General features: G+C 37.5%; 1 protein-coding gene across 1 annotated transcript in view; it reads right to left on the bottom strand.

Moving 5' to 3' along the window:
- The window catches only part of LOC100010706 (photoreceptor outer segment membrane glycoprotein 2-like), a 50,841-nt gene that overhangs the window by 11,036 nt on the left and 14,732 nt on the right, over positions 1 to 25,073 (bottom strand). The window contains exon 2 of the mRNA XM_003339451.3: positions 928 to 1,596. Within this exon, the coding sequence (XP_003339499.2) occupies positions 928 to 1,508 (581 nt within the window). The 5' untranslated portion in view covers positions 1,509 to 1,596. The remainder of the gene's footprint in view (positions 1 to 927; positions 1,597 to 25,073) is intronic.

Genomic DNA, 25,073 nt, shown 5'->3' with positions numbered 1-25,073 from the left:
TTCTCCATTAGTTGCAATGCAATGACCCTGAACAACTTGGAGGAATCTACGAGAAAGAACACTATCTACATTCAGAGGAAACACTGTGGGAGTAAAAACACCGAAGAAAAACAAATGCTTGATTATATGGATCGAGGGGGATATGGCTGGGGATGTAGACTCTAAATGAACATCCTAGTGCAAATACCAACAGCATGGAAATGGGTTCTGATCAAGGACACATGTAATTCCCAGTAGAATTTTGCGTCTGTTATGGGAGGGGTAGGGGGAGAGATGAGAGGAATAGAAGATGATTTTTGTAACTAAGGAATAATGTTTGAAATAGATAATTAAAAAATAATGTTAAAAAAATTTTTTAATGTTTTTTGATTAATTATTATTGCCCCAAGTTCATACAGGTAGGAAATGTCCGAGATAGGAGTTGAACTCAGATCTTTCTAATCTTAATCCCAATACTATTCCACTATACATGTCCTCTAAACTATCTTCCCTTCCTGATAACTATTCCTAGAACCAGCCTATGGTCCAGAATGGAAACTGCCAACAAAAAGCTACTAGAAGACTAGGTTCTCTGTCAGGACCTACTAGATCATAATGTAAATTTCTTTTATTTTCTTTCCTTTTTTAAAACTCTTACCTTCTATAAAAAAATTAAATTAAATTAAAAAAAAATAAACTCTTACCTTCTGTCTTAGAATTGATACTAAGTATTGGTTCTAAAGGAGAAGAGTGGTACAGGCTAGGCAATTGAGGTTAAGTGACTTGCCCAGAATGTGTCTAAGGCCAAATTTGAGCACAGGTCCTCCTGACTCCAGGCCTGGTGCTCTATCCACTGAGGCACCCAGCTGCCCCATGTATTTAAGATCATACTTCCCTCTTCCCTCCCCTCTATAGGTAAAGCCCTCTCTATCTCCATCACATACTCACTCCACAACCTCCCTTGATGCCATGTTCAGGTACCGTGCCGATATCCACTGGATCTCAAACCAGTCCCTGAAGCTGTTGTTGCCACAGCATTGAAACCGAATCTGTAACATGTCAATGGTCTTCTTCAGGAAGCAACGTCCTGGGATGTCTGTGTCCTTGTAAAACTTTATGGCTTCTCTCAGACCCAAATACAAAGACTCCTCTAGTTCCTTCCTTGTAGTGTAGCACATAAATGCACCCACGAGGAGGCAGAAGGTGAAACAGAAGGCAAAGACGATGTAGGGAAGCAGGACCAGCTGCCAGCGTCTGTACCTGTGCACATCTGAACAGTCGTAGCAGATCTTGCCGCCAAGGAAATTGATGACGCAGGCAATGAGACCCACTGAGATGAGCATGTTGGAGGTTGAGCTGATTTCTCCCTTGACTATCACCTCAATTCGCTTCTTGATCTCAATCTTTAGGAAAAGACCAAGACTGAAGAGAATGATTCCTGTCATCACAGACAACCAGTTGAGAATCCATAGTATCTGTGCGAGCTTATTCCGTTTGTATTTGGTGAAGGTCACTTTAAGGAGAGCCATGGTCTTACTGACATCAAAATAAGCTTATCTTTGGAAAGGAGGGCTTGGAAACTGATTTTATTTCCAACACTGTTGTAGGGGAAGAAGCCTATAAAATAAAGTAAGATTATAGATCTTTATAATAAAAAATAATAAGTGCCTGACATAGTAATATGATATCATTGTGTATTATACATAATAGATGATAATATAATATTAATGTATAGTATACATATTATATAAAGTAAAATACCTAATGAAATTAATATAAAACCTGTTATTTTTACAATTTGTCAAACTCTATGTACATCTTGTCTAAAGTCCAATTCCCCATTCTATTCCCCACTTCCATTGAGGTTGCCTAGAGTTCCCAAAAGCTAGAAAGCATGAAATCTGGAAAGAAAATGAGCCGATTTTACTGTAACTCTGCTGTACATTCTAGTGGTCCTGAATATTTACAGTGACTGCCTGTACTAGAAGTCAGGGGAGGAAAAAGGTGATAGTTACCCTGATGTAAGAGTTGCCTACTTATAAATGCCTATTCTAGATGTTCTAAAATATAAGACAATGCTGAATGGTGAGAGAGTTCACAGGAAATTGTCTGCTAACCGTATTTGACTGGGTTTCAAAAACAAGATGATTGTGAATTCTGACATGAAATGTGATGAATCATGGGAATATCACATAATCCTCATGTGTGGAACAACTGGTCCTCTATTAGTGTGTCATGGCTATTCTCTTGAGGACAGGGACCCTGTTTTATTATCTTTGTATCTCCTGTGGAGTCTAGCACACTATCTTGTACATAGTAGATGTTTTATAAAAATTTCATGAATGAATGAATGAATGGAGTGAATAAATGTGCAAATGAATGAGATTAGAGATTTGCCTCTCCTGTATCTATAAACAAAGACCCAGCTGAGGTCTACTATCCTTGCCTAATATATTATAAACATTAACTTGTCCAGTAAAACCTTTTTTTTTTGTGAATGATTAGAGCAAACATTTGTTTGATGAAGCAAATAGGTTTATCTTCTGAGAAAAGATCTGCTAAACAAAGCATGAGAAGAAAACCTTAGGATCAAGTGTGGCAATTTGGAGTCAAGCTTTCCATCTTGATGAATGACACCTTTTAGATAGCCAGACATTGCTTCTTTGCTCTCCCAAAATGATCCTCCGTCATCAGCAACAAAGACGATTGTTTCTCTACACCTCAAAATATTTTTGTTAGCTTCTCAAATCCTTTGTTCTTTATAATTCAATCTTTGATTAACTGAGATCCTACCATCTGTCTTACTTGTATGCTTAATAATTTTCTCTGCTATAGCCATTGCCTTGATGATTGACATATGTTTTCCCTTGTTTTATACTCCTAGATCATTTTCTGGGATTGGGGGGTTCTTAACATTGTGTGTGTGTGTGTGTGTCTGTGTGTGCATGTGTGAGTGTGATAAATAATGTCTTAAAATAAAATACAAAAGATTATGACGGAAATGGTTATATTGAAATAGTTAATCGAAATAGGAACAAAAGTCGATGATTTGGGAATGAAATTTAGGAGATAGTTAAAGTTGGGAGTTTGTATAGAAATCCCAATTTTGCATATAAATCCCAGGTTTGTCCCAATAGCTGATGAAGTCATCCAGTGAAAAAATATAGAGAGGAACCTGAACAGAGTCCTAGAGTATACCCACAATTCAGGGTGTGATGATGATCTAGCAAAAGCGACTGAAAAGGAAAGTGAAACAGAGGAGGAGAATCAAGAGGTAACAGTCATGAAAATCCAGAGAACCCAGCCAGTACTTGGACTATTTTTTTCCCCAAACCCTTACCTTGCATTTTAGAATCAATACCATGTTTTGGTTCCAATGCAGAAGATTGGTAACAGCTAGGCAGAGGGGGTTAAGTGACTTGCCCAGAGTCACATAGCTAGGAAGTATCTGAGGTCAAATTTGAACCCAGGTCCTCCAATCTCAGGGCCTAGCTCTCAACTCACTGAGCTACCCAGCTGCCCCTAAATGAAATCATTTCTAACTGGTCTCCCTGCCTTGTCTCTTTCCACTCCCAGTCAGGTGCCCTCAGCTGAAAAAAGGGTGATTTTTTTAAAAGCACATTAATAATAACATTTGCATAGCAATTTAGGATATACAAAACACTTTACAAACAAACAACTCTAGGAGGTTGATGCTATTATTGTGGCCATTTTATAGCTGAAGCAACTGAGGCTGAGAGAAGTCTCACAGCTAGTCAGTGTCTGGTTCAGGATTTGAATTCAGGTCTTCCCATCTACAGACCTAGTACTCTTAGCCACTGTATCATCTAGCTCCTTGGCCCCCCCAGTTCACTCTGGGATCAAATATAAACTCCTCTCTTTGGCACTTAAAGTTATAACCTGGCTATAATCTTTTTGTATTATTTCCCCAATTTTTATTTATTTACATTTACAAATCTATTATTTACATTATGTTTCCTTATGATCTTTCCAATCTTTTTACATCAAATTTCCCCAATCCTGCCTCAATCACTACACAATCTAGCTCTACTGACCTACTAGTTGTTCTTCAACCACATCACTCCATCTCCTATCTTAATACCTTTGTCCCGGCTGCCTACTGTGTCTGGAATGCTCTGCCACCTCATCTCTGCTTCTCAGCTCCCTTCAAAACAAAACTCAAATTCCACCTACTGGAGATGGTCTTTCCTGGTCAGCTTAGCCGCTAGTGCCTTCCCCTCTCAGATTATCTTCCACTGAGATGTTCTATCTATCTTGTATGTATCTAGTTATTTACATGTACTTCCCCCACTAAGCTATAATCTCCTTAAGATCAAAAACTATTTTTTTTGTTTTTCTTTGTATTTCTGGAACTTAGCATGCTGCCTGGCACTTAGATTTTTTTTTTTAATGTACATGGGTTATATGCTTAAAATGCCATTTGTACTCTTATATATTTGCCAAAAATATTTTTGCAATATTAAAAATTTTAATATTGTTTTAGTGGCACAAAAACTATATTCTACATGTAGCATATATTATTTTATACATTATCATGCCTAGCAATCTCTTATTGCTTATTGCCTCTTATCCTCAGTAATTTCTTTCATCTCTTATACTGAAAGAAGTTTATCTGTCCTCCACAACTGAGACAAATTGCCATTCTCTTTTGTTTTATCTTTTTTAGAGTTTTTCTTCTTCTGTGCTTAAACCTCTCCTCTGGCTGGAATTCAGAGGAAGTATTTGTTGTTTAATCATTTTCAGTCATCTCTGATTCTTGGTGATTCCTTTTCAGTTTTCTTGGCAAAGATATTGGAATGGTTTGGCATTTTCATCTCCAGATCATTTTATAAATGTGGTAACTGAGGCAAACAGAGTTAAGACACATAGCTACTGAGTGTTTGAATTCAAATTTGAACTCGGGTCCTCCTGACTACCAGGCCTGGCATTCTATCCACTTTGACACCTGGCTGCTCCCATAGGAGGTAAATGGTATAACAAATGGGTGCAGATTCCTTTCTTACCAAACTCAGAATTTCCCACAAGTACATTTGTTAGGTAATGGATGCTACATCTAATTTTTATTTTCAACAAAGTTATCAAATACCAATCTTTTGCATACATTTAGTTGACATGAGCACACTTTTTAACTGTAGTCAGACTTAGAGGTGGATAGGACCTTAAAGATCATGTTGGTCCACAGTTTGGTCTTAGTCTTGATCACCTTGATCTTCATTTTACAGATGAGGAAAACAAGCCCAGAGAATATAAGTGACTTATTTGCCCAGAATCACACAGAGATGGGGTCAGGATTCAAACTCCACATCTTTAGCCTGCAAATCAGGTACCTTTAATATGACAACTTTATCCAATCATTCCTTCTACCCACTCACTGGCTCCTTCCATTTAGTACTTTCTTAAGAGCATGAAACTAAGGGATGGGGCTTTTGGATCAGAGATAAAAGGGAAGGCTATGGAAGCAGGTGCTGTGGAGTGCTTAGAGCTTAGTTAAACATGGAAGGAACCAAAGTCATTGACTGAATCCTGAACCATCACTGATCATCTTGAATTTGGTCTTGCCACTAGAATAGGGTGACTCTGGAAGAGAGTGAGGTTGATGACTTTGTGCAACACCGCCTCACTTAAATCCACCCTCATGATGTCATTAGTTCTCTTCAGAAACAAAGGACAAATAATGACAATAGACAGGGATGATGTTTGACTCTAGAACACTGTCCAGGGAAATACACCTGGTAGAAAGTTGTTCTGGGGGACTCTGGAAAAGTGAGAGCATTGAAGGCACAAGGCTCCTGGGTTTAGGTGAGAAATATCAGGCTGTTGGACAATGTGATCTAAGACTCTGCAAAGGAAAGGAAAGAAAAAAAAAATCAATAGGACCAGGTTAATTAACTAGAAAGACCTCTAAAAGTGGACTTTCAGGAACATCAACTCCAGATCTCAAGGGATGACAGTCTTAACTGGAATAAAAGATTCTTTTTCTTGATTAGACTAATATAATAGCCTTCTGGTTTCTCTATCTCCAGTCAAGCTCTCCCTTCCACAATTCATCCTTTACACCAGTGATGTAAAACTCAAATAGAAAGGGGGCCACTAAAAACCACTAACCAGTGCAGAAGAATCTTTGGCACACCATATTGACTTAGAAAACCACATATTAACACTAGCTGTGTGCTATTTTTGTTTGTTTTATTGTTTTTCCCAATTACATTTTGCCATGGTTCAGGGACACCATGTATACAGTACTAATCTTTTACTTTTAATCTTTTAATTTTTAAAATGTCACTCTTTTACTTTTTAATCTTTCCTCACTGAATCTTTTAACCTACACTGTTGCCAAATTACTCTTTCCAATTATACATAAGTTTGCTCATATTGCTTTCCTACTCAAAAAACTTCAGTGTCCCCTCCATTGCTTATCAAATAATATACAAAAATTCCATATCTAACATTGAAAGTTTGGCTCAACCTTGCATTAACCTACCTTCCTAGCTTTATTTTACAGTATGTCCCTTTACTTATTCTGTTCTGGTCAAAATGAACTACTCACTAATGATTGATAGATCATCATGTTCTTTCCTACCTTCGTATACACTGTCCTCCCTGTGTAAAATAAGCATCATCAGTCGCTGCCTATTGACGTCCTTTTCCTCCTTCAAGGCTAAGTCATATGTGCCACTTCCCCCATAAAGCCTTTCCAGAACCATGACCAGCAATTTCAGGAACATGGAGAATGTCTCACAAAACCTGCCTATAGTAAGCTACATAACATCTCAAATCATTGACATCAATTAAGACAAATTTAGTTGCATGTGAGAATAACCCTAGGACATAAGTCCTCATGGGGAGAGATCCTTCTGCCCCATAAAAAAGATGTCATTGGAGAAATAGTATATACCCTACATCCATACAAGTTTTTCCTTAAAAGTTAATGAGACGGGGGCAGCTGGGTAGCTCAATGGATGGAGAGCCAAGCCTAGAGATGGGAGGTCCTAGGTTCAAATCTGACCTCTGACACTTCCCAGCTGTGTGAACCTAGGAAAGTCACTTGACCCCCATTGCCTAAACCTTACCAATCTACTGCCTTGGAACCAATACACAGTATTGATTCCAAGATGGAAAGTGAGGGTTAAAAAAAAAGTTAATAAGACAAGTTTTTTCAGGACCCAAGAAAGTTGGAGACCTTGGTGGTAGCATTGGGGACTCTCCTCCATTATCCCAACCCCAAATGGTGGCCACCATATCTAGGCTCTTCTCTCTTCCACTTTATGGGCACTGGGATCAAACCAAAGCCAAACATAAAAGTCTCCATAGGTTGATAGAATGGGCTTCCAGTGATAATAGGTAAAGATGTGGTTTCCATCAGGGACATGGGGCTCTGAAAAGCTTCTTGGGAAATCCTTTCATTCCAGTGGCTAAGAATTGAGTACAGAGATTCATGTCAGCAAATAGGCAGTTGTCTACGTGACTACTATGTGTGGTGAGGAAGTGGGGAGGTGGGAAGGTTTGCTGTGTAATTTGTACTTAGGTAGGATTTTGGGAAAATCCTAGGGTCCCTATCAGTTCATGCTGTTGAAAAGGAGTCCTGCATTAATGCATTGCTGGTGGAGTTGTGAATTGATCCAACCATTCTGGAGGGCAATTTGGAATTATGCCCAAAGGGTGATAAAAGACTGTCTGCCCTCTTATCTAGCCATAGCACTGCTGGGTTTGTACCCCAAAGAGATAATAGGGAAAAAAAACTTGTACAAAAATATTCATAGCCACACTATTTGTGATGGCAAAAAAAAAAATTGGAAGATGAGGGGATGCCCTTCAATTGTGGAATGGCTGAACAAATTGTGGTATATGTTGGTGATGGAATACTATTGTGCTCAAAGGAATAGTAAACTGGAGGAATTCCATGTGAACTGGAACAACCTCCAGGAATTGATGCAGAGTGAGAGGAGCAGAACCAGGAGAACAATGTAGACAGAGACTGATACACTGTGGTACAATAGAATGTAATGGACTTCTCCATTAGTGGCAATACAATGGACCAGGACATTTCTGAAGGACTTATGAGAAAGAACACTATCCACATCCAGAGAAAGAACTGTGGGAGCAGAAATGCAAAAGAAAAACAACTTCTTGATTACATGGGTCAGTGGGGATATGATTGGAGATGTTGACTCTAAATGAACATCCTAGTGCAAACATCAACACATGGAAATAGGTTCTGATCAAGGACACATGTAAAACCCGGTGGAATTGTGCATCAGCTACGAGAAGGGCTGGGGGAGGGGAGGGAAAGAATATGATTCTTGTAACCAAGGAATAATGTTCTAAATTGACTAATTAAATAAAATTTAAAAAAGAAAGAAAGAAAGAGAGAAAGAAAGAAAGAGAGAAAGAAAGAGAGAGGGAAAGAGAGAGAGAAAGAGAGAGAGAAAGAAAGAAAGAGAGAGAAAGAAAGAAAAAGAAAGAAAGAAAGAGAAAGAAAGAAAGAAAGAAAGAAAGAAAGAAAGAAAGAAAGAAAGAAAGAAAGAAAGAAAGAAAGAAAGAAAGAAAGAAAGAAAGAAAGAAAGAAAGAAAGAAAGAAAGAAAGAAAGAAAGAAAGAAAGAAAGAAAGAAAGAAAGAAAGAAAGAAAGAAAGAAAGAAAAGAATCCTGAATTTTTTCAACTCAGAGCAGGTGGGACAACCAGATGCTGGAGAGGGACCGAAGTGAGAATAGATGATCTAGGTCAGTCTTAGTGGAGTGGAAAGTGATAAAAGTGCCTGAGAGTGGTCATTATCCAACAGGAGGACAGGAAATGGGAAGGGGGAAAAAAGGAGTAATGAGACCATCTTTGAGACCATATTTGTCTCAGGAGACTAAAAGTTTACTTAGGCTGATGACAACAGTGTCTGGTCACTTGAGTATAAAGCAGTCAGTTGGAGCTCCAGGCAATCTCTGGTGCATCCCTGTTGGAAAACAACGAGCAACTCAAGCAAGGGAGCTTTGCTCAGGTGAGTCACTTAGAGCTACTTTCATTTTCTATCCTTGTTGAATATCCTTTTCATGTTGTGGCTAAGGAAATCTTTTGTTAACTGTTGAAGGATTAGCATATGTCTCATTTTGTCCCAGTATCCCGGAATTGGAAGCATAAAGGGGACACTGGCTCCCATGGGTGGATGCCCTGGGATACCTTGAGGCTGCAGCCATGGGTGGGTGAATTTTGGTGGGGGGAACTGAGGAACTCTCCTGGTATGAGGTTTGAACTTCAGGGGTGAGGAGAGAAAACCTTGCATCTGGTAGCTTATTTTAACTAGTTAATTCTTACTAAGCTCAATTGTTTCAATGAGGTTGCAGTGTGACTACTAGCAAGTGCCCTGGTGCAAAGCAGTGACCTCTTCTTTCCTTGGATCTCTCAAGACCATTCTGTTTGTTTTTTTCTAAGTTCTTAATTATTCTCTAATTTCTAGTATAGCTCACTTAGCTTCCTGCTGGAATGGAAGCTCCTTGCAGAAAGGAGACATATTATTTTTATGTTCCCAACATAATGTTTTGCACACTGTAGGCATTTAATGACTATTTATTGGATTGAACTGAATTGAGTTGTTCAGGAAAGAGAAACAAAGTAAATAGAGGAGGCTATGTCTTGTACCTGAAAGATATCTCTGTATGGGCAGGAAACAGGAGGCTAAGAGAGAACTTGAGTTTAAGGGGCTAAGAATAAGTATGACATCATGGTGGGATTCTATTACAGTCTTCAAAACCCTGACAGGGAAGATAGAGAAGGTCTTTTAACCAACTCACTGAAGCAATTTCAGATTGGAAATGGATGACAGTGGGGGATGTTTAACTATTGTGCAATTGGTTAGAAAAGGAACTCAGGAGACCAAGAATCAGTCAGGTTTTTAGACTGGGCCTTTAAGGGTGATATCCTAATGTAGAAAGCAGAGGAGTTAATTGACTAGGGCAAATGCAATTCTTAAATAAAGAATTTTAGGGGAATAAAAAGTAAATGGAAACATTGGAAGAAGGCATTATATATAATTTAAAGATCTACAACTCCTAAGAGAGAAGAAAAATAAGATTAAGAACAAAAATTTTTAAAGCCTCTTACCTTCTTTCTTATTAATTCTAAGACAAGATAGCAAAGGCTAGATGATTTGGGGTTAAGGAGCTTGCTCAGCATCATACAACTAAGAAATATATGACACCAAATTTGAATCCAGGTCTTCCTGACCCCAGACCTGGTTCTCTATACACTGTGCTACCTAATTGCCCCAAGAAAATCTTTAAAAAAAAAATAAAAAGCTAGGTACAAAGCAGGCAGTAAGAATTGACTCATTGGATCATAAACTCTCAAGCTGGAAGGGAGTTCTTGGGTTTAGTCCAAACATTAGTTCCCTCTATCATATCCTTGATAAGTAGCTTTCAGGTGTCTTCTGCTTGGAGACCTAGGATTCTAGAGAACCACTATCTCACTATATAGCAAATTCCACTTTTGCAGTGATTGTTTCGTTGATTAGTCCTATCCAATTCTTCCTGGCCCCATCTGGATATTTTTTGGCAAAAATACTAAATTGGTTTACCATTTCCTTCTCCAGTTCATTTTACAGATTGGGGGGGCAGGGAGGGGAACTGAGGCAAATAGGGTTAAGTAACTTGCCCAGATATCCAGATGGTATGTGTCTGAAGCCACATTTGAACTCAGCTCATGTCCTCCTGACTCCAAGGACTGGAATTCCATCCCCTGAGCCACTGAGATTCCTACTATCACCACCACCAATTCCACTTTGGGCCAGTTCTAATCATTAGAAAACTGTTCCTTTCACAGAACTCCCTTTTCGCCCTTGGTTGTAGAACATGAGAACAAGAAATCTGGATATTATTCTAGAAAATCATTCTAGAAAATCAGGGAAATTTTTGAATTAAGAAAAAAGAGACATAAATAAGAAAATAATTATGTATACTTTATAAAATGTATTTGTATATGGGTGTATGAAGATGGCTAGTTAGAAAAAAGATAGACACGTGGATGGATAGATAGATAAACAGACAGGAAGGTAGGTAGATACAGACAAACAGACAGACATAGATAGAAAGAGAGACAGACAGATAAATAGATGGATGTATAGATGGATAGACAGAGAGATAGAAACAGACAGACAAACAGATATATACATTCATATGTAGATGTATAGATACATAGACAGACAGAGACAGACAGATAAATAGATTGACTGATAGACACAGAGAGAGACAGAGAGAGACAGAGAGAGAGAGATATGGATGACAGGTAGGTAGATAGATATAGGCAGATAAAAATATAGATACAGGCAGATAAATAGATATATACATACATAGATAGATACTTAGACAGGTGGGCAGAGAGAGACAGAGACAGATAAATGGATGGATGGATAAATGGATAGATAGATAGATAGATAGATAGATAGATAGATAGATAGATAGATGGATAGATGGATGGATAGATAAGAGAGATAGAAACAGATACATACATAGATGCATAGATACATAGATAGAGACAGACAGATATATAGATTGACTGATAGACAGACAGACAGACAGACAGATATATAGATAGATAGATAGATAGATAGATAGATAGATAGATAGATAGATAGATAGATAGATAGATAAACATACAGGAACAATGAGATCATAATGAGACCACATGGACAAAATTCCCAACCCTTTTGCTCATGAAGTTGAAGGTTAAACAGAGAACACACAGGAAAAGTGGAAATTATATCAAATCACTTAAAGGATTATAAAGAAATAGTATATAATAATAATAATAATAACTCACATATATATAAAGCTTTAACTAGCCCAGCATCACCGGGGCTTTGCGCAGGAGGATACTTACTGTAGCCAGCTTGGGTTGCAAGAACCAGTTGTTAAAATTTGAATGTGAACATTTACACCTCAGAGATCACCGATTGTTACAAATCAGTGTTTGATTTGTTTTGCCGATTATTTAGACTTAAGGAAATGTTAATAATACAAATTAAATTTAAAAGTACATACTTAAATTTTTCCCCCAGAGAGCCTGGTTGTTAAACATTTACCAGCACACCCCTGTATTGCTCTTTAAACACTACCTGAGCTTATCAGGAGTGCAATAGAAGGCTGAAGGAATAAAGTCATCACCAGACAGGAAGACTGATGTGTGTAGGATAACAACAACAACAACAACAATAATGGTAACTAGCAATTTGAGGTGCTTTAAGATATACAAAGTACTTTACATCCATCACCTCATTTGAGCCTTAGGATATCCCTGGCTTTGCCCTAAAATTTCAGCACTGGGGGACCAAGACAGGCTTCTTGGGTATGCCAGGTGGCATCCTGCCAAGTGGGAGCAGAAAGCATTGCCCCTCTTCTTTTAGAGATCCCCAAATTGGGGGGTGGGTCCGGAGGGAGGGCAAACTGCTTTATCTGTTCCAGGTTGCTCCACCTCTGATAGTCCTATTGATGTCACACCTCTCTCACCAGCCCATTCCCCTGTGGGTACAAGTGCATCTGACCAGAGTGGACTGAGCACTTAAAAAAATGTTTTAAACCCTTACCTTCCTTCTTGGAATCAATACTGTGTATTGGGTCCAAGACAGAAGAGTGGTAAGGATTAGGCAATGGGGGTTAAGCGACTTGTCCAGGGTCACACAGCTGGGAGTGTCTGAGGCCAGATTTGGACCCAGGACCTCCTGTCTCTAGGCCTGGCTCTCAACCCACTGAGCCACCCAGGTGTCCATGACTGAGCACTTTTCATTGAGAAAGGAAAAGCTCATAATAACCCATCTCCTATTACAACATGAATCTGCCTTGTATGAGAACATCCACTTGAAATTCCCTCTATATAACACTTTAAAAAACCCTCTAACTTTCTATCTTAGTAATAACTCTAAGATAGAAGGGCAAAGGCTGGGCAGAAAGGGTTCAGTTACTTGCCCTGAGTCCCATAGCTAGGAAGAATCTGAGGTCAGATTTGAACCCTGGTCCTCACAACTCCATGCCTGGTTCTCTACTCACTGGGCCACTTAGCTGTCTCCTATATAACACTTTTAAGGTTTAATATTCATATGTCATAGGTAGTTCAAATATTATCCCCATTTTCCATCTGAGAAAGCTGAGGCCCAGAGAACTTAAGTGTCTCACTGCTATCTATCAACAAACATAAGGGTCATGGTTTGAACTTGGGTCTCTTGATTACAAATTCAGCTTTCTTTCTACTATACTATGTTGCTTCCCTGAGAGTTTAGGAAGATTCTAACTAGAAAGTAGGTGTAACTAGTAAAGAATATGAAATTTTACCTTTCCTCCAATTTTTCAAATATATTAGACAAAAGAGGAAAAATATTAAATCATATTGCTCTATTGACTTAATATTTGCTAAGATCTTTCCTCATGGGAATTCCATGTTAACCTGAACAACCTCCAGGAAGTGATGCAGAGCGAAAGGAGCAGAACCAGAAGAACATTGTACACAGAAACTGACACACTGTGGCACAATTGGACGAAATGGACTTCTCTACTAGCAGCAATGCAATGATCCAGGACAATTCGGAGGGACTTATGAGAAAGAACACTATCCACATCCAGAGGAAGAACTGTGGGAGCAGAAACACAGAAGAAAAACAACTGCTTGATCACATGGGTCGATGGGATATGATTGGGATGTAGACTCTAAATGATCATCCCAGTGCAAATATTAATAATATGGAAATAGGTCTTGATCAATGACACATGTAAAACCCAGAGGAATTGCACATCAGCTACAGGGGGTGCGGTGGGGAGAGAGAAAGAACATAAATCATGTAATCATGGAAAAATATTCTAAATTAATTAATTAAAATTTTCATTTAAAAAAAGAAATTTCCTCATTACAACATTGTAAAGTAGGAATGCAGGTTGTTTATTTGTTCAGTTGGATCCTATTCTTTGTGACCTCATTTGGAATTTTCTTTGCAAAAAATACTGGCATGTTTGCAATTTTCTTCTCCCACTAATTTTACAGATGAGGAAACTGAGGCAAACAGTGAAGTGACTTGTTCCAGGGCCATACAGCTATTAAATGTCGAAGGCCAGATTTGAACTCAGGTTTTTCTGACTCCAGGCCCAGCACTCTATCCATTGCACCACCTAACTGTCCCCAAGTGGGTATTAATACCTTCTACATGAAAAAGTCAATAATATAAAATAAGGACATTCTCCCCCAGCTCCAAACCCCAGTCTTACTAACTTGTTTTTGTTTTTTATCTTTTTTTAATGCTGAACTTAACACTAAATATAGAGTGATTCCATAGACAAAAAAGAACAGAAAAAGACGGTTGTACAGAAAACTATGAGTCTCCATTACGTACAGCTTGCCTTTTCTTTTAAAGTAAATAATAAATTCAGTATGCTATCTTGTCCAATGCCCAGTCACCAGATGATCGTGTGACAATTATAGTGATCTAATTGTCACAAGATTGGCAAGGATTCAAGATCCTAATGGACTTTGCTGACAGAACAGCCTTGGTAAATATTAGATAACCAGAGTGAGCCTTCCCATTTCCAGGGTGAAATAGATTTCTGTCAGATAGAAATGCTCTAATTGTGCCATCACATCGCACCATGGAAACTTGAAGCCCTCTCAATAAATCCCTGTAGCATGAAGCTATATCACTTTTATTTGCTTCCTACTACTACCTCTTATAGATTGTATTTGCTCCAAGCAAGAAGCCAGTGAGAAAGTGTATAACAAGGCATCCTCTGAGATAGATCGATAGGCTACCATAACCTAGATGTGAGGATGGAAAACACACCCTTGAAAATCAGGCATCAAACTGTCCGGAATCTGGTCCCAGCAATATCATTCCATTTAGCCATGTACCTTGAGGAGGTCAAAGACAGAGGGAAAGGTCCATAGACACAAAAGTATATATATATCAGCAACTTAATGAAATAGCAAAAAATTAAAGGGATAGACATGCCTACTGATTGGAGAATGACTGACAAAAAATTGCTGTATCTGAATGTAATGGATTATGACTGTGCCATATGACTTGTAAATATGAAAGATTCAGAAAAACTTGGAAAGACTGGCATACATTGATGAAGAATGAAGTAAGCAGAAACAAGAGACCAATGTACATAACCACCAGAATGTAAAGGAAATAATAATGAGAGGCTTCAGAATTCTGATCAATCACGACTTCAGCATATTTGATAATGAAGGATCCCTCTTGCCCATCACAAAGAGGTGGTAGATAGTAGGTACAAAATGTGGAAAACATGTTCAGACAAGAGCAGCATGTTGAAATGTTTTGCCTGACTGTATTTTTTTTCCTTTTTAAAAAAAATTTTTTTAAGTATTTTTCTATGGTTACCTTATTCATTTTCTCTCCCCCCTTCCCTGAGCTGACAAGCAATTCCACTGGGTTATACATGTATTATCACTCGAAACCTATTTCCATATTTGTAATGGAGTAGTAATCTTTTAAAACCAAAACCCAAAATCCTATACTCATATAAACAAAAACATTGATAAATCATGTTTTTCTTCTGCATTTCTGTTCCCACAGTTCTTTCTGTTGATGTGGATAGTGTTCTTTCTCACAAGTCCCTCGGGATTGTCATGGATCATTGCATTGCTATTAGTATGTTTTTGTTTTGTTTTTTAATTCGTCCCTTCTGTCTCAGAATCAATACTAAGTATCAGTCCTAAGGTAGAAGAGGAGTGAAGGCTAGGCATTTGGGGTTATGTGACTTGCCCAGGGTCGGCTAGTAAGTATCTCAATCTAGATGTGAATCCAGGGCCTCTCATCTCCAGACCTATCCATTCTAGCCACTGAACCATCTAGCTACCCCTTAACTATATGTTTGTGTTACAAGGGAGGATCCTATCAAGGTGAGGAGAGGAGTCTTTGGGAAGCCAACCAATGTTTAAAAATGTCCAATAAAACATAAATAAAAATTAAAGAAGACCTTCTACTTCATGCTGCCTTTTCAATGATAAATATTTGGAGTTGGAATTGAAATAAGAATTTTCAACTCCGTTATCTCTTATAAATATATATGAAAAATTTAGCATAAGCATGAATATTTTTTAAAGAAAACTTTTTTCAGTTACAATTACTGGTTGTTATGAACACTTTTACTAAAACATAGTAAGTATCCTATATGTTTCCTATTTAAGAAAAATGTTCAAAATTAAACACATATCAAAAAAATTGTCAGTCCTCAAATGTGATCTAAGTGGTGTGTGTGTGTGTGTGTGTGTGTGAGAGAGAGAGAGAGAGAGAGAGAGAGAGAGAGAGAGAGAGAGAGAGAGAGAACTCAGAGACAGAGAGATGGAAAGATCTTGACAATATGCTTTTTAAAATAATTATTTTGAATACATTTTGCCACCTCCTTGAGATAGTTGGATGTCCTCCCTCTCCCTTTTTCTCAAGTTCAATAACAATGATGAATTAAATTGACAGAACACTTTAACATTTACCAATATCTCTTTTGAGCCCCACATCAAACCTTTGTGGTAGATACCTAAAGTATTATCTCAGTTTTGCTGATGAGGAAACTGATCAGTAAATTAGGTAATTTGTCCAGGGTTACAAACCTTGTTTTAAAAAAAGGATTCAAATCTAATCTTTTCTTGAGTCAGTAATTCTTTCACTAATCTGCACTGCTTCTTCATAGATATAAAAATAACAGTAACTATGACTAAGAGACCTTTTACATCATCCCTTTGCACCTAATAATATCCTACCTGATAGATTTTTGAATGGACCAAAAAAAAATGAGACCAACCAAACTACATTTCAAAATATCTCATTGGCTATGAGAGACTCTGGCTTGCTCCTCAGAAAATTGCACGTTAAGGTAAGAAAACACCAACCTGCTCCAAGGCAAAATCTTCAGTCTCACATTTGGCACCAGGAAAAGAGGTACACAGACTATCTACCATGGACAGCATCAGAGGCCAATCATGATAAGAGATATTGCTGGTATATGAGAAGAGAAATAGACTAATTCCCTGCCAGACTAATCCCTGCTATAGCCCTAATCTGGGCAAAGAGATTGAATGAGGGATCCTTAAATTCTCTGGTTAGGGTTTACAGTACAGTACAAGCTACAAATGAGCTATGCTCTCTAACGTCATATAATTAAAACCATTTATGTATCAATCAACAAAAATGTATCAGGCACCTATTATATGCCAGACCTTTTGCTGGATCCTGAGGATAAAAATTCAAAGAATTCAGTTTCCTCCCTCATGGAGTTTACCTTCTAAGGTGATGGGGAGGGAGAGTATAAGAAGTACATATGTATATGCCAACGAGCAGAGAGTGAATGAATACACCCCCTATAATTAGCTCTTATTAATTCCTTCCAAACTGAATAAACACTGAATAAGTTGTTTTTCAAACAATTTAGTTTTACAAATTTTATTTTTCAATGAAAAAGATCAACCCCCCTCTAATTTCCCCTATTGATTAAAAAACAACAACAACCTTGTACCAAATATCTTGCAAATCATTTAAATGCACATATATACATTAGCAACAGCTGTCTAATCTTGATGCCCCAATGCCTACCTGCTACTAGCTTTGGTACAGAGTAGGAACAAAAACACAATTAAATTAACATCTGTTTAGAGGAGAGATGATGATTCAGTTTACAAAGTAAGTCACATATTCCTGAGAGCTTAGAAGGTCTTAGCTAATCAACTGTCTAATCCACAATCTGGAGACCAGGAAAAGCTATTTAAATTTCCTAACATGTACTAATTTGGGATTGCTCTAGAATAGTTTCAGATGTCAAAAATGATAATGTCTCCTGTTTCTTTATTGCATTGTAAAATAATCAGAAATTGTTATGGTTAAGAAATAGTTCCTACATTAAGTTGCCTTTCAGGAATACTATTCAATTATTCTTTTTTAAAATAAATAACCTTCACCTTCTGCCTTAGAATTGGTACAAAGTATCAATTCCAAGGTGAAAGAATAATAAGAGGGAGGCAATTGGGGTTAAGTGACTTGCCCAGAGTCACAGAGTCACACCAGATGTCTTCTGATTTTTTTTACATAATCATAATGCTTGCGTGTTCTCCTTTTCTTCCCCATCCCAGGGGGAAAAAAAAAGAAAGAAAATCAGCACAACAAATCAACATACTGAACAAGACTGAAAATGTGCAATATGTAACACCTCTGGTCCTCATCTTTCTAGGAAGCATCAGAATTCAGATTTGAACCCAGGTCCTCCCAATTCCAGACTTGGTATTCTATCAGCTGTGCTATCTAGCTGCCCCTCTATCCAAATATTCTTGATTAGAACTTACTATACTAGATTTTTCTTTCCTTAAGTATATTTAACTGTACCTAGCCTTGGCCCTAGCAATATTGTTACTAGGCATATATCTCAAGGAGGTCAAGACAGAGAGAAGCTCTCATATACACAAATTATGTATATATATATATATATATATATATATATATATATATATATATCAGTGTAAGAGAGGAAATCAGATCCAGCTTGACCAAGGAGCAACCCAAACAGGGGAAGGGCAAGGAAGACCCAGTTCCAGGAAAAGAACAGATGAGCTGTGAGGATTCAAAAACAGTTATTTCACTTCTTCTTGGGAGCCCTCCTGAAGTGAATGGTCTGAGAGGAAACCCCTGAGACAGAGAGCTTCTCTAGACATTGATCAATCACCTTCCAGTGAACCCCAAATTCCTCTGGTTCCTGCTGAAGACAACAAAAGTAGATTGGAACTTTTGGGAAAAGCCATCTACTAAAGAAGATCCTCTCTATACCCAAAAACTATCTTTGAACTTTACAACTAGATCAGGAGGAAGGACAACCCCTACAACTAATCAAAAGAGGGTCAGGCAAATAGCCTGAACCCTCAGGATTTGGAGGGAGGTCAGTTGTTAGTTCATAGAGATTCCCATTTCCCACTTTCCTTATCCAACAACCCCATTCTTCAAGCCTTAGGTATCCCCTAGAATAAAGAGTTACCCTTTTAGATCAGGTCTGCTTCCTAACATCACTGAAGGGAGTTGAGGCTTCAGGGAGAAATCTCATCTTTCTCCCCAAGAAGGAGAATCAGCTTCAAACCAAGCTGTAGAGTGACTCAAGTCTAAAGGGAGAAAGGGAGCAATTGGGAGAACAGAAAAACCAGGGGCAGGAGAATTACTCTGCTCTCCTACAACAACCAAGATCAAGAGGAGAGGCAACAGGTTTATTCTTTAGGGCCTTCTGCTTTAGTCCTTAACCTCCATAGTCCATCTAATCTCTGAGGAGACATATTCTGTTCTTCTAGGAGACAGTTTGTGTTACATTCCCCTAGGAGAGGAGAGGGGAGGATCAATCTCTTCCCTCTCTCCAATTCCCTAGCTCCTTCACACTTCTCTCTCTCTAGTTCCCCAGTGGTAGTGTGAGGGACCCCATTCTGTTCCTATATTACATCAGCACATTTTATAATACAGAATAAAAGTATAGCAAGTGGCTATTCTTTTTGTCATATAGCAAAGAAAGATGTTCTTTTAAACTGGTCATTGAACTATGTGCCAGGCCAATTCTAGCAATGGCAACTAAAAGTCATTAGGCAGCTCAACTTGATACCAGCCAAACCTCATTTCCTATTAAGCTGATGCCAGAAAACAGGAAAATAAAAGATTTCATATTCAATTAAGAGAGCTTATTCCTACCACTGCTTTTTCTCCTCCCCTTTCCCCACTCCCTTAAAGGTTCATTGTCCTGCCTTTGAAATATAGCAGCAGTTCAAGAAAGTTAACTTTCTGGCAGCTACTCTAGCTGAGCAATTCTCTTCATTTTTTTTAAAAGAAAATTTTATTGATGTCTTCTGGTTTTTTACATAATCAGAGTCCTCACCTGTTCCCCTTCCCTTCTCCATCCCAGGGCATCATCTTATATCACAAATTGTATTTTTTTAAAGAGAAAAAAGAAGAAAATTAGCACAATCCAATCAATACATGGAACATGCCTAAAAACACGTGCAATATGTAACACCGGTGGTCCTCCTACCTCTAAGAAGGGGGTAGAATGGGAGGGTCCTCTAATATCTCTTAGAATCATGCTTGATCTTTATGATTTTGTGAAATATATTTCTGATTTCTTCATAATTGTTTTTTATTTATATTGTTGTAATAATTATGTGCATTATTCTCTTGTCTCTGCTTAACTTTGCTCTGCATCAGTTCATGTAAATCTTTTTGTGCTTCTCTGTTGCATCACAAATGGTATTCCTTATAACATAGTAATGGTCTGTTACATTCATGTACCATAATTTGTTTAACCATTCCCTAATAAGTGGGCATCTACTTTGTTTCCAATATTTTTGCTAACACAAAAATGCATGCTATAAATATTTTTTTATATTTTGAACTTTCTTTTTATTAATGGCATTCATTTGGGGGATAAGCCCATTAATGGAATTTCTGGTTCAAAAAGCATGGATGTTTATATATTTTTATCAGTATAATTCCAAATTATTTTCCAAAATGATCATACCATTTCACTGCTCCACCAAGAATGAATTAGTACACCTATCGCTCCACAACTCCTTTAATATTAGCTATTGCTTTTCTTTGTCATCTTTGTCAAATTGCAGGGTGTGAGGTGAAACCAAAAAGTTATTTTTATTTTGTATTTCTCTTGAGTGATTTTTTAAAATAAGTATAATTCATAGGAAGAATATAGGGCAAGGTTGAAAGAAATTAGAATCAGATTTCCTAATCTACCATACTTTAAAAATTCTACCCAAAACTTATGACAAAGAATGCCATCTACCTTCAGAGAAAGAACTGTTGTAGTCAGACACAGATCAAAGTATACTATCTTTCACATTAATTTGTTTACAGTTTAATCTTAGGTTTTGGTTTTATATGAGTATTCTTTTACAATGAGCAATATGGAAGTTTATTTTGCATAATACATTCCAGAAAAAAAGATAAAAATGAAAAAAAATTCTACCAGATGTGAAAAGAAGAATCAGATTCAGTATTTATAAAGTGTCTCAGAATTCTGTTATTAAATCAGATTTTATATCCAGATGTAAAAAGCTATTGTGTTTCAAAGCACAATCAACATCTGAAATCCCCATCAGCTACTAAATTATAGTCATAAACAAGATATTGTTGTTGTTTAGTTGTTTAGTCATGTTTGATTCTCTGTGACCTCATTTGGGGTTTTCTTGGCAAAAATAATGGATTTGATTACCCATGTCCTTTCCCAGGTCATTTTACAGATGAGGAAACTGAAACATTCATGGTAAGTAAAAATGAGAAAAAATAACAATGATAATCTTGTTGCTCTCATTATATCTCATGTAATATTTTCATTTTAAGTTATTCAAAATTAAAAGAAAATTTGATGTTAGTACAAAAATGGATAAGATGCAATATATGTGATCCACTGACACTTCAGTGTTAAGAGAAAATCTTTGAGATATGAACTAATGAAGAAGAGCAGTCCATATTAACTGAGGCATGAGGTTGGAACTGTTTAAATTACATACCAAATCTTTTTCTAATTTTTATTTTTCTAGTTTTGTATTAATTTTGATCTTTGTGCTAACAAATTGATAATTTGATTGTACACAGACACATGGTTTCGAAATGATTCCCAAACTAGTAACAAGTCATTTTATCTAGTATAATATTATGTACATTATAATATGGTAATAGCAAAATATAATATCATATGTAATTATAATAAAATTCAGGGTCTTTATATGATGCTCTTTAGCATTCTTCATGTCTAGTACTTTGCAACTCCTTTTTCAAAGAAAGTTATCATAATGTGTAAGCATGACTTATGACTTCTATATAGTCTACAAGTCTTTGGTCTTTCTTCCTGAACCATATTTTCCAGCATATCTTTTTTTTATTTTTCCCCAGGTCCATCTTTATTCTGAAGTCACTGAATATATTCAGGGCAGTTATGTGGCAAAGTGGATAGAGTGCCAGGCCTAAAGTCAGGGAGACTCATTTTCCTGAGGTCAAATCTGGTCTCAGACACTTACTAACTGCGTGACCCTGGACAAGTCGCTTAATCCTGGTTTGCTTCAGTTTTGTTACCTGTAGAACGAGCCAGAGAAAGAAATGGTAAACCACTCTAATAACTGCCCCAAACCCCCCAATATGGGATCATTAGGAATCAGAAACAATTGAAACGATTCAACAACACTGAATATCAAAGTATTTCTGATAAAGAGGTGGCCCTTTACCTTACCAAGAACAATTCATGTATATGTTCCCCATCTCCTACCTCCTTCAGCATATTGCCACTACAATCATTCACCACTCTAATATTCAATCTTTCTTTCTCCTGGTTCCTTATTGCTACAGATATTCTCAAGTCTCTCCTATCCTTCAAAAAATAAAATCCCTCATATGACCCTACTATCCTCAGAAGCTACCATTCTATATCCCTCTTCCTTTCTCAGCCAAAATCCTTTGCAGAAAAGTTTTCTCATTTCCTTCCTTCTATTTCCTCTCTTACTTTGCAGTGCTTTGTAATATGACTTTCAAACTCATAAATGAAATTGCTTCAAGTTATCATTGATTTCTTAGTTCCAAAATCAGATGGTCCTTCTCAAACCTCATCCTTTTAGACTTGTCTGAGAGTCCTGGTCATCTTCTCTTTTTGCCTATTCTCTCTTACTTGGATTTTTGGAATAGCATGATGTTATTTTTATCCTTCTCCCATTTCTCTACTCCTCTTCATTTTTGCAGAATCATCTTTCACAACACACTCCCCAAGTGTAGGTGTAGACCATTGTTTTGTAGTAGGTCCTCTTCTCTTCTCTTTATACTTGTTTGGTGATCTCATAAGTGGCTATGGGTTTAATTATCTGTCTGTCTCTGCCTGTCTGTCTATCTATATAACTAGACAGAAATACACGTGCACATACATACATACATACTACAAGCCCCTAGCCTCTGACCTGAGCTCCAGTCCCATATCACCAATTGCCTACAGGAAATATCAGACTGAATGCTTTATTGATCAATGGTGTCACTCAAATAAAAATGGGAGTCATTTGTCCATATATAAAGAACTCTTAAACCAAAGTTTTGTAAGGGGAGGTGGATGCTGTAGAGGCAGCTGTGATGACTCAATGGTTGAGAGCATTGAGTCTGGTGTCAGGAAGACCTGAGATGAAATTCAGTCTCACTTCCTAGCTGTGAGATCCTGAACAAGTCACCCTAATTGTCTGACAAAAGAATCTACTGGAGAAGGTAATGGCAAATCACTCCTATATTCTTGCCCCCAAAATCCCATGGACAGCTATAGGATTTGTCCAACAAATAGTTGGATGCAACTGAATCACAACAAAGATCCTTATAGGCCACATATTGACATAGTTTTAAAATGTAATGTTATTTATGTTATATTTTATTTAAAAATATTTTCCAATTATATTTTAATCTGGTTTGGGTACACTCAGGAATGTTTCAGGACTTGTTGTGGACTACATATTCAGTACCTCTATAGGTAACTCCAACAGAATTATCTTCTCCCAAATTCACCCATCTTCTGAACTTTCCTATTTCTGTCAAGGGCCCCAACAGAATTCTAGTCATCCTTGGAGTCAATTTCTCACTTGCCCCATCTCACATACCTTATCAAGTACCAAACCTTGCTGATTCTACTTTCATGACCTCTCTTGCATCTACCTCCTTCCTTCTAATCATATGACCACCCTTCTCGTTCGTGGCCTCGTTACATCTTTCCTGAACTATTGAAATAGTCTCTTAATTTGTCTCCTTATTTGTCTCAGGTCCCTCCTCTCTAGTCCATCTTCCATTCTACTGATGAATTAATATCCCCAAGGAACATATTTCATCCATCTACTCAATAATTCCTGATGACTGATCCCTATAGTCTCTAGGATCAAATATAATATCCCTTATCACTTAAAGCCATTACCAATCTGTCTTCAACCTTTCTTTCTAGCCTTATCACATATTATTCTCCCTTATAAATTCTATAGTTTAGCCAAATAGGCCTTCTTGCTGATTCTCATACATTACATTTCGGATCTCTGTTTTTCAATGGCTATATCTCATTTTTTTCTAGAATGTATTTCTTCCAGAATGTATTTCTTCCTTACTTCTGCCTCCTAGAATCTCTAGTTTCCTTCAAAGCTTAGTTGAAACATTGGATTTTGCATGAGGCCTTTCCTGATTTGTGCAGATGTTATTGTTCCTACCTCTAAACTTTCTTGTATATTTTTTGTTTATATTTATTTGTGAGTAATATTTGATCTGGGCTCTTCTCTCAAATTGACTTGCACTTGCAGTTTAAGCTCATGATTAAGGGAGAACCCTGTGCAGCTATATTCCTACATCTATGAGCCCCCACTGGTTTGATTCCCATTAACAATCAGCAAGTAGACGCTGTTGGCTCTTAGTCTTCTGTTATTACCTCAGCTGAGGTGGGGACTAAGGGGAAGAAAGGAATAGTAATTTTTCTTACATATATATTGTCTCTGTATAAATGGAGATTTTGAACCCTAGACTTCATTCCCCAGAAGTCCTTGGTATTTCCCAGAATTCCCTATAATCTCTCCTGATTCTCCATGTTGGTGAGATCACAGTTGGTATTTAACTGGCAGTAAGGCCTCTCACACTCTCTTCCTTTGCAAATGATGCAGCAAGAATAGTAGTAAGCTAAGTGCAGGGATTTTAAATGGGCTAATCAGTCATGGGCACGTGGTTTTTATTTTGTATCTTCTTTATTCCTTGATTTCTAGTAATCCTTAATAAACCTCATAAAATATAATATTTTATTATTAGAGATATAATTTAATTTTTACAGTCATGGCAACCACAAGTTGGACAAGAATTACTCTCAATTTTTTTTAAAGATAGCCTATATAATTTTTTTTTAAGCCACGTTTCTCCTACTAAGGCTTTTCACCCACCCTCACAAAGCTGCTTCTCCTGATTTAGCTCACTCCTGCTGCCCACTTCTGCCTCTAGCCAACCACTCCTGACCTTGACCCAGATCGCTCACCCGGCTCCAGGCCCACCTCCAGGACCCAGGGTGCTGGTAGCTGCCACTGTG

The sequence above is a fragment of the Monodelphis domestica genome, chromosome 1 (genome assembly GCF_027887165.1).
Source record: "Monodelphis domestica isolate mMonDom1 chromosome 1, mMonDom1.pri, whole genome shotgun sequence".
Classification (NCBI taxonomy): Eukaryota; Metazoa; Chordata; class Mammalia; order Didelphimorphia; family Didelphidae; genus Monodelphis; species Monodelphis domestica.
This window is presented reverse-complemented; position numbering and strand designations above follow the sequence as displayed.